Consider the following 14,571-nt stretch of genomic DNA (forward strand, 5'->3'; position numbering starts at 1 on the left):
AAACAGAATTTTCTTAACAGGTTATGGGTCCAGTGTGAGGGCGTATAAACCCAGAGATAAACCAGAGATAAACTCAGAGATGAACCCGGTATAAACCCAGTATAAGTCCAGATTAGAGAAGAAATATATTCAACACAGAACAGGGTAATTCAAGCTGATGAAGAACATCAAACATGAGGTGCAGGTTTTGTTTCCTTTAGTTCAAGCGCTCCAAGAAAAGGAGTCCTGGCTAGAAAATGCCAAAGAACATCGAACAATAGACTTAAGAAACCTTTATACATTTTCACTAATCGGAAGGCGAGATAAGGCGCCTCATCTAATACACATTCTATTTGCTCCAGGCCATCTCTATTCCTAACGTCTAACTGAGATATGCAGGATGTCTAACTCTTTGTTACTGTTATCAGTCCTCTAACCATCTAGAATTGATACAAGTGTTACATGTGCATATTCTCTATGAAGAAACATTCTTTGATCTTGCCAGACAGACTCCACAATTACAGGCATCCAAGTTTTCTTTCAAGTGCATGCAATAGCCTTACTTCATTTTAGCAGACAGCTCATCAGGTATGTTGAAATGTATAAATGAAGTTAGGCCAGAACATCCTTCAGATGAGTGGTTTACCAGAAGGTTATGAAATGCTTGTCACTGCACTTGATGCACGTCCAGATAATGAGCTAACTCTGGAATATGTTAAGGGAAAGCTTATGGATGAGTATAAGTGTAAAACAGAAAGCATTAATAGTGATGGTGCTTCTGTCACAGTGTCTTTTTCAAAGATGAAAAATAGGAATAAAAACAGTTACATGAAGCAAGAAACACATGAATGCTTTGTGTGCAAGAAAAGGAGTCATTTAAAAGCAGATTGCAGAATATGGAAAGTTAGAATGCAAAAACTACAAAAGGCCAAAAATGTGAAGGAAGAAACTGATTTTGCCTCAGATAATTAATATATTTTTCAATCCAAAAGTTGCATCTCTTCTTTGAAAGCATTCAGAGTTGATTCAGGAGCTATGAGTCACATGACAAATGGCAGAAATTGTTTTACTCACCTTGACCAGAGTAAAACAGAAAAAAAAATCACCACAACTAGTGGATAAATAATAGAATTAGAAGGAATAGGAGTTTTGTTTACTGTCCTATTTCTCACAGTGTCGCCAGAAAAATATTTTTGAAAAATGTATGTCTCTGCTCTTGAAACTAATCTTTTGTCAGTGAAGAAGCTCACAAAACAAGGCACTGTAGTGATCTTTAAAGGGGACAGTTGTATCATCACAATAGGGGATATCCTACTTGCAAAGGCTAAAATTACAAATAAACTGTATCAGCTGAACTGCAATCAGACAACTTGAACATAGAAGTCCTGATATAATAAAGAAATTAACTGGGAAAGGCTATCCAAGTGGAATAAAAGAAGAAACCAGGCCACATGAGGTTTCAATCAGGAGATAACCAGAAACAATAAAGGTATCCCAGCCAGATACCTGTCCTATGTTGCTTGCAAAGCATTAAAACCCAGAGACAGGAAGGAGAAACCAAAAGAGACTGCAGCTGCTGGCCTGGTCCCCCAGATCAGTTGGAGCCAGAATCAGAGCCACAGCAGCTGCAGTGTCAACTGTTTGGAGAGACAAGGCTGAAGCTGTAGCAGCAGCTCTATGGACAGCCAGGACAGCAAGAAGAGGAAGAAAAAGAACAAGAAGAATCATAAGAAACAGGAAGCAGAACTAAGATCAGAAATGAGACTATTATAAGAAGTAGTTGTTGAGGGGGGGTGTTGGAATACATGTTAGAAGGGGCGTTGTCTTACCTGAACGCCTTTTCTCAGCATGATGATGTAGAATCCACCAGTGGGTAATCTCAGCCTTCCTGCTCAAATGAGACTAAGTCAGAACTTTAGCCACGCCTCCCTCTGGGAGTGTCTTCTCAGTTATTGACGAGGCGAAGCACCAATGACGAAGTCTGATGCAATGGCTCCACTAATATGACACCTGCCTAGACCGACTTTAAATGTGGGTGTGGATTCTACATCATCATGCTGAGAAAAGACATTCAGGTAAGACAACGCCCCTTCTCCAGCATGATGAGTGTAGAATCCACCAGTGGGACATACCAAAGCCGCTCATGTCCCTACGGGTGGGAGATAGGTCTAGGCTTGTGTCCCCTGAGAGGAGACAACCTGTTGCAACACCCTTCTACCGAATGCAGCCTCAACCTCTGCAAACTTATCTAGTTTGTAGCATCTAATAAATGAAGAGGGAGAGGACCAGGTTGCAGCCCTGCATATCTCCTCAACCGATGCCTGAGTATACCATGCAGCCGATGTGGCTGCACTGTGCATGGAATGCGCCGTGATGGGTGCGGGCACTGGGAGAGACTATGAAATATAGGCTCTAGCAATACATGCCCTAATCCACCTTCCAGTAGTCGAAGATGAAACCTTTCAACCCATGGAAGAGGGTTAGAAGGTCACAAACAGAGCCTCAGACTTACAAAAGTCCAAAGTCCGTTTGACATAATAGCGTAGGGTTCTGCGCACATCTAGTTTATGCCACTGTCTCTCCAAGTGGTGCGACGGGTTGGGGCAAAAATCCGGAAGGACCAGGTCCTGTGACCTATGGAACCAGGTATTTATCTTCGGGATAAATGAAGGGTCCAGTCGGAGGACCACCCTATCCTCGAAAAAGGTACATAAATCGCTCCTGACTGATAGTGCCGCCAGCTCTGAAATTCGTCTGGCCGACGTGACGGCTACCAAAAAGGCAACCTTCAATGATAGGAATTGAAGCGAACAAGAGTGCATGGGTTCAAACGGAGGGGAAATAAGGGCGTGCAGCACCTTTGGCAAATCCCACGAGGGGTAGCTATGTATCGTAGGTGGCTTAGAGCCAACGACCCCTTTTAGAAAAACACTCATCGCCGGGTGTTGCGACAATGGAACCATGTTCTCACAGATGAGGACTCTTGATAAGGCCGCTATCTGCCTGCGGATAGTGCTAGTTGATAATCCTTTATTCAGACCTTCCAAAAAAAATCCAGGATGTTAGGAATAGTGACCGACAACGGTTTGAGATGCTTTTTAATGCACCACATGCAGAAGTTCTTCCAAGTAGCATCGTAGATCCTATTAGTCGAAGGGCGTCTAGATGCTTGTATCGTTGAGATCACCCCAGACGAATAGGATTGTCTGGCTAAACTCTCCCGCTCAAGTGCCATGCAGCTAACTGGAGCCACTGGGGATCTGGTCAAGATTCCCTTGACTGAGGGAGATGCGATCTGGAGGAATCCTCCATGGCGGTGAAACCGACAGGTCCACAAGGTTGGCAAACCACGGTCACCTTGGCCAGTGTGAAACAACTAATATGATCTCCGCCTGCTCCAGAAGCAGTTTGCGGATGGTTGCTGATATCAAAGGAAGGGGGGGAAAGCGTAGAGAAGTCCCTTGGGCCATTCGCTGCGGAGAGCATCTGTCCCCTCCGCACCCCGGGACGGAAACCTGGTGAAGTATCTGGGCAGTTGGGAGTTTAACGGGGAGGCAACGAGATCCACTTGTGGACAGCCAAATCTCCCCGAGAGTTCCCTGAATATGGTCGGATCCAGGCGCCACTCCAAGTGGTCGATTGTAACCCTGCTCAGGGAATCTGCTTGCCGGTTTGCCTCCCCCGATATATGTTCTGCTCTGAGGGAGTTGAGATTGGACTCTGCCCACAGATCCAGACTCAGGGCCTCTAGCATGAGAGACCATGATCGGGTTCCTCCCTCCCTGTTGACGTGTGCCTTGGCTGCTACATTGTCCATCAGAACCAAGATGTGTCGTCCTGACACCAGGGCGGAGAACTGAAAGAGTGCCAAGTGAATGATTCGCAGTTCGAGCCAATTTATATTGTGGGTTAGGTCCAAAGGGGACCATTGACCCAGTGTCATATGGGTTTGAAGGTGGGCACCCCAACAGAACAGACTGGCATCTGTGGTCAGAGTGAGTCTGGATGGTTCCTTGAAAAGGGATCTCTTGGTCATGGCAGATGAAGTCTACCACAGGAGAGATGACAGTGTGTGATGTGGAACCCTCACCCGCCTTGTGGAAGAGCTCTCGTTCCGCTTCTGGAACGGAAGGAGAAACCAGTGAAGGTCTCTGGAATGTAACCTGGCCCATGGGACCATCCCCATACAGGAGACCATCTTTCCCAGCAGCTGAGACAGCTGGACCAGAGGAACCACCTTTTCCCGTCGGATCCTGTGGACAAGCGATCGGATGTTGATCCATCGCTCCTGAGAAAGGTAAACTCTGCAGAGATTATCTATGCAATCTATTATCGCATCTAGGTGAAGGAGGCAATTTGTTGGAATCATGTGACTCTTCTTGAGGTTCACAGAAAACCCGTGATCCTGAAGAGTATTGACCATGAGTTCCAGGTCCAATTGAGCCGACCTGAAAGACCTGGATTGGATCAGTATATCGTCCAGGTAACACTGGGCGCGCACCAGGACCAGCCTGAGGTGGGCTGCCAGGACTGCTAGAATCTTTGTGAATACCCGTGAGGTGGAAGAAAGCCCAAATGGGAGAACCCTGTACTGGTAATGCCGGTGCACATAACAGAAACGGAGGAATTTGCGATGGTCTGGGAGGATCGGAATGTGTAGGTACACCTCTGTCAGATCTATGGAATAGAGGAATCCCCTTTCCTGATGCTGGCTAGAATGGACTTGAGGGTCTGCATCTTGAACCTCTTGTAGGTCAAGAAGTAATTCAGACTTTTAAATCTAGTATCACTCTCCATTCCCCCGAGGCTTTTGGTACCACGAACAGAATGGAGTAGAACCCCTGCCCTCTCTGTTCCCGTGGTACCGGCTCTATGGCTCTTATTTCTAACAGATGGGAAATGGCCATGGCTACCAATTCTGCCTTGGTTGTGTTTCTTGAAGTGGGGCATGGTATGAAGCGGTCTGGAGGCATGGAAAAGAACTCCAGGGCAAGACCATGTCGTATAGTATCTCTCACCCAGGAATCGGTGGTGGTAACCTCCCAAATGTCAATGAACAGAGACAAGCGACCACCTATGGGAGAGACCTCCTTGGCGTCACTTGGACCGCCTGTAAGGACGTCCCCCTGATCCTATGAATGGGCGCTTGGATTGGAATTGGCCCTTGGCCCCCGGGTTTTGGCGGTCCTGCTGGCAATCCTGTCTAAGGGAAAAGGATCTAGAGCCTCTGGGCCAATCCCAGGACTGCCCAGGCCGAAAGGGCTGTCTCCACTCCCAGGTACTGGGCAGACAAAAGGGCTGTCTGCGGAAGTCCTGCTGAGGGCGCCTATCTGACCTCTTAGAGGGGTGTGCCAGAATTTTGCGCTTATCCTTCCCCTCTATGAGGTACAGTTCGAGCACTGGACCGAATAGGTATGTTCCGCTGTATGCGGCTGTCGAGAGGCGCCATTTAGACTTCAAGTCGGTCCGCCACTGTTTCAGCCATAGAAGCCTGCGGGAGGAAACTGTGGCTGCAATGGATCTGGCGGAGTACCTTGCTGAGTGGAGGGAGGTGTCTGCCACATATTCAGACGCAGCAACCAACTTCCCTAACGTTTGGTGCACTCGCACCTGGTTGGGCGGGACAAGGTTCTGAAGTTCGCGGAGCCACATGATGGACGCTCTGGCGAAAAAAGACGATGAAGTCGCCACCTTAATTGCCCATGCTGATGCCTGGTGGGCTCTACGGAGAGAGAACTCAAATCTCTTGTCCTTCACCTTCAAGGCCTCTGCCATGTCCCCTGGAATAGTGGAAGTGGAGAATAAAGAGGTTAGTGGGGTGTCCATAGCCGGCCTCCAAGAGGGAAGCAAAAGAAGAAGAAACTTTGAACAGTTTCTTTTCTGTGGAACTTGGAGAAGGGAGAGTGGCCAATGAAGATCACTGTTTCTCCACCGTGGTGCGAAAAACCTTTGGACAAGGGATCTGCTTCTCCTCCACCACGTGTTCAGAAAACAAGGGGTTGGATTCCTCCACATTGGAGGTATAAGGTTTAGCTTCCTGTTCAGGGGTGAGATTGGCAGTGGTACATGCCTTCATAAGTAAGGATCTGAATAGGGAAGGATCAAAAAGTCCTAATGTTAGTGCCGGTTCCGGCCCTGCGTCCTCATCCTCTAACATAGGCATGTCAGTTGCCTCCAGATCTACAGACCACTCCTCACCTAATTGAGAGGATGTCTCAGAAATACCTGAACCGGTAAGTGGGGCATGCACAATGTGAGGTTGAGGCATGGTTGGAGGAGGCGGTACATGAGAATGTCTTTAACCCATAGAGGAAGCCATGAATTGTGTGAATGCCTGCTGCATAAATGTCTGAAACTGCCCTGACCATATGTCATATTGGTCAGGAGGACGAACACCAGCTGCAGTGGGAGTATATGTGGCCTCAGGGCCTTGATGTGTTGCAAAGGAAGAGGAGAGAGGGGGACCAACCTGTTCAGTTTCCCCCTGAGGAGACCATGCCCTAGGGGCATCATGTGAAGGCGCATATGGAGGCTCAAATGGGGAATGGTCCAGTGGAACGGGGGAACCACTTCTGCTTCACTGGACAAAAGCTTCTGAGCTCTGGAGAACTCCCTCTCCAATGCCTGATGTCTCCTCAAGGCCTCTTGCTCGGCTGCTTTGGAGGGCTCTTTTGAGGATGAGGCCTTTGTCTTGGCCTTTTTCTTTCCCCCCGCATCCAAATCAGAGGATCTGCATTTTCTTTGTCCGGGGGGAACATCAGAGCCCTGAGATGCCTGGGGCGATGCACTGTCTGCCATTGCACCCTGGATATTCCGGGTAGGAGATGTCCAGGAATGGGGGGAAATCAACATGCAGATCTGGTTGTCAGAGAGGGAGACCCTGTGCTCTGAAACAACAGCAATCTAAAACTGCCTGTCTAGGCCTTGTAACACAGCGCCACAAACTAATTAGAACAGGTGGATTCTAATATAAATCCCCCCTCTCAGAGTTGATCTCAGAAGGCCTCTAATTAGAGTTGCAATAGAAATTTTAACCAAACAGGAAGTTGCCAAAATGGCGGTGGCAGCCCCTTCTTTAACTGATATCTCACTGAAAATAAAATGAAATTGAGCTCTGAGAATGCTCTGAGTTCTGCCCCTCCGGCAGAAGCCTGCCATAGGCAGGCAAGGATTAATCAGGGACAGGCCCAGTCGTGCTCTTAAAGTACACGAGGTTCCCTCAAAATGGTTGCCACACCCTTACATGAGGTCAAAATGGTGTCCGCGCCAGTTTACACACCCCAATATGGCGTCCGCGTCGAGGAAAAAGCAACCGGAAGATTTTTAACAACCACCCCTGTGGCCAGAAAGCTGAGGGAACCCTTAGCCTGAAGTCCAGGAGCTCTCTTTCCCTGATATCCCTTAATAAACTTGCGGTTAAGATGCGCAGCCTCCGCTGCGATCCGAGAATGCTTCCTGTTCCAATGGGGCCTCATGGCGTCGAAAGCAGTTGAAACGGGGCCGTCCGGCCTTGCCGAGCTCCTCCTTGAAATCTTAAACTGGCTGTTTTGCGCCGATCAGCTGGAACGGAGCTGAAGCCGCTTGAAAACGGCCTGATTTCGGCTCGTCCAGAGCCTACGAGGCTTGTTAAAGCCTGAGAGGCCTAATCCACAGCTATGAGGTCTTTTTTTATTAATCGTAAAAGCCAATCTAAACTAACAAACAATTTGGAATCAATTTAGAAGAGTTACAATGCTAAAGAAAAGTCAATTACATTACAATCTTATCCAAAAAGAAATTAACTTAGACTAACTGAGGAGCCAATCTAAATTGCATCCTACTGAGCTGAGACTAAGTCAATAACTGGGAAGACACTCCCAGAAGGAGGTGTGGCTAAAGTTCTGACTTAGTCTCATCTGAGCAGGAAGGCTGAGATTACCCACTGGTAGATTCTACACTCATCATGCTGGAGAATGTATTTTGCATTGCAACAACTACAGAATTATTCAGCCAGTTGATGGCAGTGTTTACATTTATGGTTATAATCTATGGTTTGAGGAGAGTTTCCTGTGACAGTTAAAAAGACAGTTAAAAACCTTTAAGCACCAAGGCCCATGATGATTGTGCACTGTACACTTCATTTGATCTCTATGACTATGTATCCATCCTCTGCTACCAATCTGTATGGTTATATAATAATCTTCTGCTACAATTTCTTTAGAATAAAACAGAATTTCTATAGAATAAAACTGCATTTTCTATCACAAAATGAGGAGCTATGATTCCCATTCCCTAAAAAGCAAGGGGAATTTATGGAATGCAAGGTAGTGAAGGCGACTGGGAGTGGACATATGGTTCTAGGATAGCTTGCCACTCTACAAGGCAGGGTACCAGGTGGCTCAATGGGCAAAGATGGGTGAGGAAATAGATAGATGGGGGAAGTTGGAGGGAGTCATTCATCTTCCTGAGGCTCGGGGCTGGGAGGGACCAAGTCTGAAATGTCTTGGGGTAGAATGGATCTTTAGCTAATGATCAATACAATTTGGTTAACAATTTGGATTACTGGAATTGCTGTCACTAGGAATACATGTGACATCTCACTTTACAACAAAATTGCTTAGTGACCAAAATTCCAGGCCCAATTGTGGTCTTAAGTTGAGGACAATCTGTATAATTACATATTTAGCACTCTGATGATACCTCATCACCAACTGACAAAGGTCCTTCTCAATGGGTTAATGTAAATTTTAAAAAGAATGGGGAAGGGTCAAAACTGAGTCAGCCAAAATAGGAAAGCTCAAAGTATTTACCCTCTGCCTGACAACACTGAATGAAACCACCCACTTAGGAAGAAGCAGAACAATTTCAAACTGATGCCTCTCTACCAACTTCCCAACAGCCGTTCCTGAAAGGAAGAGTTGAAAATGAGTGACTGTTGTCCAAAACAACTCCCACATGGTTATAGACTCCAAGCAGAGATGTTTAAACTCTGTTGCAGGAAATCAATTTTGGCTTTGCTTAATCATGAACCCAATTCTTCTCATGCCATTGATCCCTTTCTTTCAGCATCCTGCTTTTGGATAGGAGGGATGTTTGTCCCTGATCAATTATATGTCAGAAAAGAAGCACCTTGCTCCTGCTGCCTCTTGCAAGTTAAATAAATAAAATCAAGAAGTGAGAGAAATGCTTCATTTTGTTTTGCTCCTTGAATTATGATAATGATCAAGATTCTGCTTCTAACACAGACTCACATCTAATCTTTTGAAGACGGTACCAGAAATAGGTAGTAATTACATCCTTCAGAATCCTAATATGAAGGACAACTTCATCCTGCGATATCTCCTAAGGTTTTCTAATGATTTCTGAAAGCAGAAGCTTAACAAGAGTTATAATTAGGATTTAAGACAAAGACAAGATATTAAATCTAATTAATGTTACTCTTAAAATAGTATATATATTTGAACAAGATACTGTTATATGGTCTGAACACAAAAGCAAAAGAACTAACCAAAGATGCCATGACTTACTTAACAAAGAGTCTTTTGTCTTAAAGATAGTTTTTCTTTTCCCTAGTCTCATTGTTCCTCCCATGTCACCAGGATTATGTTCAGGCATATCAATGACCTTAAGAAAGAAAGAAAAACATTTTTTGTACAATTTATACTTTGGACAAACCAAACACATAAAAAATTAAATATGTGCCTATAAATCTATTTCAATTTCTACTAAAATACTGCATATAATAAAGCCAGGCTCCACCAGCAACTTATTTATCACTGAAATCAAAATGATAAACATATTCCTAGAGGAGTTGTAGAAATCAGTCCTAATATTTAATATATAGAAACTATATTTATTCATATTCATACTGGAGTAAGATTTGTTTCAAAGCAGCAGTAAAACATGAAATATTATCCATGTTGTATTTTATTTATTTATTTGATTTACATAGCCTCCCATCTCAAATATATGACTCCAGGTGGCTAATATTTCAGAAGACCTGATTGTTTTAATTCTAAGCTAAAAGACACTAAACAACAAAGTAAAGTTTGGATTACAGTGGTAAAGTTCTTTGGATTTAAATGCAGAGTACACAGTTCATATAAAAATAACTAGAGTGGATTCACTGCATTAATGATGTGACTGAATGCTTTCAAATAATATGTGAAAAGATAGTCCACACATAAATAGCTGCTACCATCACACCTTAAATTTCTGTAATTTTCTAGATTCATTTAGAGAACAGAAAAGTTTTTTTTTTAAAATTCTGAACACTAACTTTTGTTCTTCATATCTATCTAACATGTGACAGTTATATTCTTGGCTCCACCGGTTTGATACAAACATTACACTGAATCAACTGAATCATAACTTCTTCTGTTCACTTTTAGCTTAAAAAACTTCCCTTTTTATGACTTGAAGGCAATGGTAAACCACTTCCAAAAATCTTACCAAGAAAACTGCAAGGACCAGTCCAGGCAATTGCCTGGAGTCAACATGAAGGCATATGCACACACATACATAGACACTTGATGGATTACAAATAAACAAACTAAGTTATGGCCACATTTTGTAGGAACCAATTTGGATAGTTACATATCCTTATGCTTTACAAGTTCACAGACTGGTTATGATATAATCAGATTCCTGCTAAATCTGACTGATGGCTAATAATAAGAAAGAATGCAGTATTTATTCTTTCTGAAAGATACCAGCTTAGGGCAGGGAAGTTGGTGAAAAGAACTTGGAAGTAGTTGACATCTGTCATCTAGAATGATCATGTATTTTTTCTTCCTAAAATTTATTCTTAACCTACTCAACGGTCAATCAGGATTTTCAGAATAGCTTAAATATAATAAACGTATAAATGATTACAGTACAATCTAAACATAAAATAAAAGTACAATTATACATTCCAATCAATAACTACTTAAAGCATTTTAAAATAGTTAAAATGCTAACTTCCGGTGAAGATGACCAACTGAATGCATGCCCACGGAGGGATTCCTGAAGGGTTTTTCCCTGGACTGTAGCTCTTCAACTTCTAATGGAAGGAACTGGCATTCTTTCAATTTATATGCCTCTCCTTGGCTAGGGAAAGTCTTAGAATTACCCCTCAAGATCCTCTGATACAGCTGAGGTCTGCCAGTAACTTCAGGAGCTGCACTTCGAAGCAAATGTATGCCAAAAGCTGGGGGGGGGAGGGACTTCAATCTGTTTGCTGTTGAAGAAGCAACCGCTTTAAAATTTACTTTTTAAACAGAAAGTAAGTTATGCCTTTCATTTGTTAATCACCTTTAAGGACTATTAATCTTTATTAAGTTAAAAGAAGCTCCTTTTAGTCACAGTCTGCTATTCCTTTTTGAAGACCTGTGCCATTTGGGGGATTTCTTCAACGTTAAACAACAAGGAAGAAGGCTGCTAAGGCAAGCCAAAATAAGGAAGTATGGAGCAAAAAAAAAAAAAAAAAAGCTGACAAAGAAACATAAAGGCAGAAAATTGTGGTTTTAGTTTATTATTTGTAGTAATTTGTAGCTTGGTCTGCCTTGCTGTGGATAGCTAAAACTTTCTGATTTTTATGATTCCTGAAAGCTAGCAATTTATAAAAGACTTACAAAAAAGCTACTCTTTGACCAAAGTGGGAGTCAAGATGGAGGAGTATGTATTTGAAAAAAATTTGAATAAAATTCATCAGTTTGAAGATCAGTTGTGCTCCAAGGATGATAAAAAAAATTTCAAACTACTTTAGAGATGCAAACATGTGTAAAAACTTACCAAACTACCAAAGCATCTTCACAAGCAGCTGAAAATGCAGAAGAGTCAACTGCAATTTTAGAATATAAACCTGACATCAACACTTATTATAATGGTTTAAATATAAATTTTTCAATACAATTGAAAGAAAGCTTCAAGAAAATCCACAACTTTTAAAAGGACAAATTTGGGACTTTTTCTTTAAGGACATTAACAAGGTTCAGAAATCCTTATAACTACTTGATAAACTTTCCAGAGAAGAAAAAGATTTTACTCCGTGAAGACAAACTGGAAGGAGTGACTTAACAGGTTAACTGGAACTAGGATGGACTTTAACCTGGTTGATATTTGTAACTGAAAGAAAGTCTTAATCTAAAAGTCTTACACTTAGGCAGGAAAAATCAAAAGCACAAATACAGATTGGGCGAGACCTGGCTTAAAAACAGTAATTGTGAGAGGGACCTTAGAGTCCTAGTGGACGATCACTTGACTATGAGCCAGCAGTGTGCAGCAGCAACCAAAAAAGCTAACACAATCCTGGGTTGTATAAACAAAGGCATAGAATCAAGATCATGCGAAGTACTAGTACCGATTTACAAAGCCCTAGTAAGACCACACCTGAAATACTGCAGCCAGTTTTGGTCATCATATCACAAAAAAGATGTTGAGAGCTTAGAAAAAATTCAGAGAAGACCAACTAAGATGATCAAAGGCCTGGAGCCTAAAACATATGAAGAACAGCTGCAAGACTTGGGTTTGGATAGTCTAAAGAAAAGAAGAAATAGGGGAGACATGATAGCAGTATTCCAGTATCTGAGGGGCTGAGGCAGAGGGGGTCGATTGTTCACCAGAGCACCAGAACAAAGGACAAGAAACAATGATTAGAAACTGATCAAGGAGAGAAGCAACCTGGAATGAAGGAGAAACTTCCTGACAGTGAGGACAATCAACCAGTGAAACAGCTTACCCCCAGAAATCATGGGCGGTCCATCACTGGAGATTTTTAAGAATAGACTAGACAATCACCTGAGATGGTATAGGTCAGGGGTAGGCAACCAAAACACTCAGAGCCACTTGGACCCGTTTCCCACCAAAAACAAAACACTGGGAGCTACAAAACCCTTTTGATATCTAAAATGAAGATAACACTGCATATATCCTTGGATGATTACTAGAAGGCCTCTCTAGATCTGAATTACAGAGTCCCTTTTCCCTCCATATCTTCAAAACAATCTGCTTGAAAAGCATGGTGATTACTATATAAAGCTTTCTTGAAAATGTGCATAGATTAGGACACAGGTTGGCAACCTGCAGCTCTGGAGCCGCATGCAGCTCTTTGAGCCTTCCCCTGTGGCTCCCAGCCTTCTCTGCCATTTGCAGAGAGAAACAGAGACAGAGAGAGGCAATTGCGCTTCCCTGTTTCTCTCTCTCTCTCTGTGTGTGTGTTTGTGTTTGTGTTTGTGTGTGTGTGTGTGTGTGTAAAAGAGAGTGCACCCACAGTGTTCTCTGAGGAGCTGAAAAGCTTATTGGGCGGACCTCCTCCCTTTGCTGTGTCTCTACAGGAAGCAGGAAGGGCAGGAGAGAGCTAGCTAGCCCAGCTATGCTGACTCAGGAATTCTGGGAGTTGAAGTCTATGAGTCATAAAAGAGCCGAGGTTGCCTACCCCTGAGCTTGTTGGAGAACAGCTTGAAGCCAGCTTGCCAGGTGAGCAGCAGGTAGGAGAAAGGGAGAGAGGGGGGAGAGAAAGAGAGAGAGAGAGAGAGAGAGAGAGAGAGAGAGAGAGAGAGAGAGAGTGGGGGAAGAGGACTGGCAGACCAAGGGCAGATAAGAGAGAAAGGGAGGGAGAAAGAGAGAGAGAGAAACCCTTTTGACATCTAAAATGAAGATAACACTGCATATATCATTTTTTACCTGTGTGTGTATATGTATGTACACACACACACACACACACACACACACACACACACACACACACCTATAATAAAGGTAAAAAAGGATATATGCAGTGTTATCTTCATTTTAGATATCAAAAGGGTTTTGCGGCTCCCAGTGTTGTTTTCGGTGGGAAACGGGTCCAAGTGGCTCTTTGAGTGTTTTGGATTGCCTATCTCTGGATTAGGACATTATCTTGATTAAATTATCTACAGGAGAATCCCATTAAGTTAAGGCATTGTGAAACAAGCCTAACATGAACCAATTTTAAATGACCAAGAAATGAAACACGGGACTTCCGGCTGTGACGTCATCGTGGAGCGGGTGAAGGAACAGACGTTTGTTCCTAAATCCCGAAAAATCTTCGCTAAGAGCCCGGCAAGGGCTTTACCGATCCCGGAGAGATTGGTAAATTAAAGAGGAAGCTTCAGAGAAGCCGGGTGGAAAGCAAACACCCGAGCAGACAGGAGCAGCACTTTTAAAATTGGCGGAGAAGAAGCCGGTCTCCAAGACTGGCCTGGAGCGATGGCGGCAGTCTGAGAGGGAAGCAAAAAGTAGAACTGACAGTTTCGTATGGGAGACGAGGAAAACCCCTGAGTAAGGAATATTTGGTGGAGAGAAGGCACGGAAAAAGCAAAGCGATAAGGAGAGAGATACAGCGGCAACTGAAATGGAATAGAGCGGAGTAGGGAGCAATATAGCAGAACGAGAGCAGCGAGAAGAAGCAGAGAGCCCACAGTAAAGTTTATAAAACGTGAAAGACCAGAATTTAAGAGCTGCAAGAAGTAGAGATTGAAACTAGAGAAAGGAGTGGAGAAAGGATGGCTGGAGGTAACAAAGGGTGATTAAGAGACTTTGAAAAAATTAACATAAGGATTAAAAGGTGAAGTGAGACAACGGAGAAATTTAATACTACTTAGTGGAACT

General features: G+C 43.5%; 1 protein-coding gene across 8 annotated transcripts in view; it reads right to left on the reverse strand.

The window, feature by feature from the left end:
• CTPS2 (CTP synthase 2) overlaps window positions 1-14,571 on the reverse strand; it is a 220,187-nt gene that overhangs the window by 73,732 nt on the left and 131,884 nt on the right. For all 8 annotated transcript variants that reach the window (XM_039339887.1, XM_039339883.1, XM_039339886.1 and 5 more), the window contains one exon: window positions 9,486-9,582. In XM_039339887.1, the coding sequence (XP_039195821.1) occupies window positions 9,486-9,582 (97 nt within the window). The remainder of the gene's footprint in view (window positions 1-9,485; window positions 9,583-14,571) is intronic.

This window comes from Crotalus tigris, unplaced genomic scaffold (genome assembly GCF_016545835.1).
Source record: "Crotalus tigris isolate CLP2741 ecotype Arizona unplaced genomic scaffold, ASM1654583v1 scf7180000017740.3459589, whole genome shotgun sequence".
NCBI classification, from domain to species: Eukaryota; Metazoa; Chordata; class Lepidosauria; order Squamata; family Viperidae; genus Crotalus; species Crotalus tigris.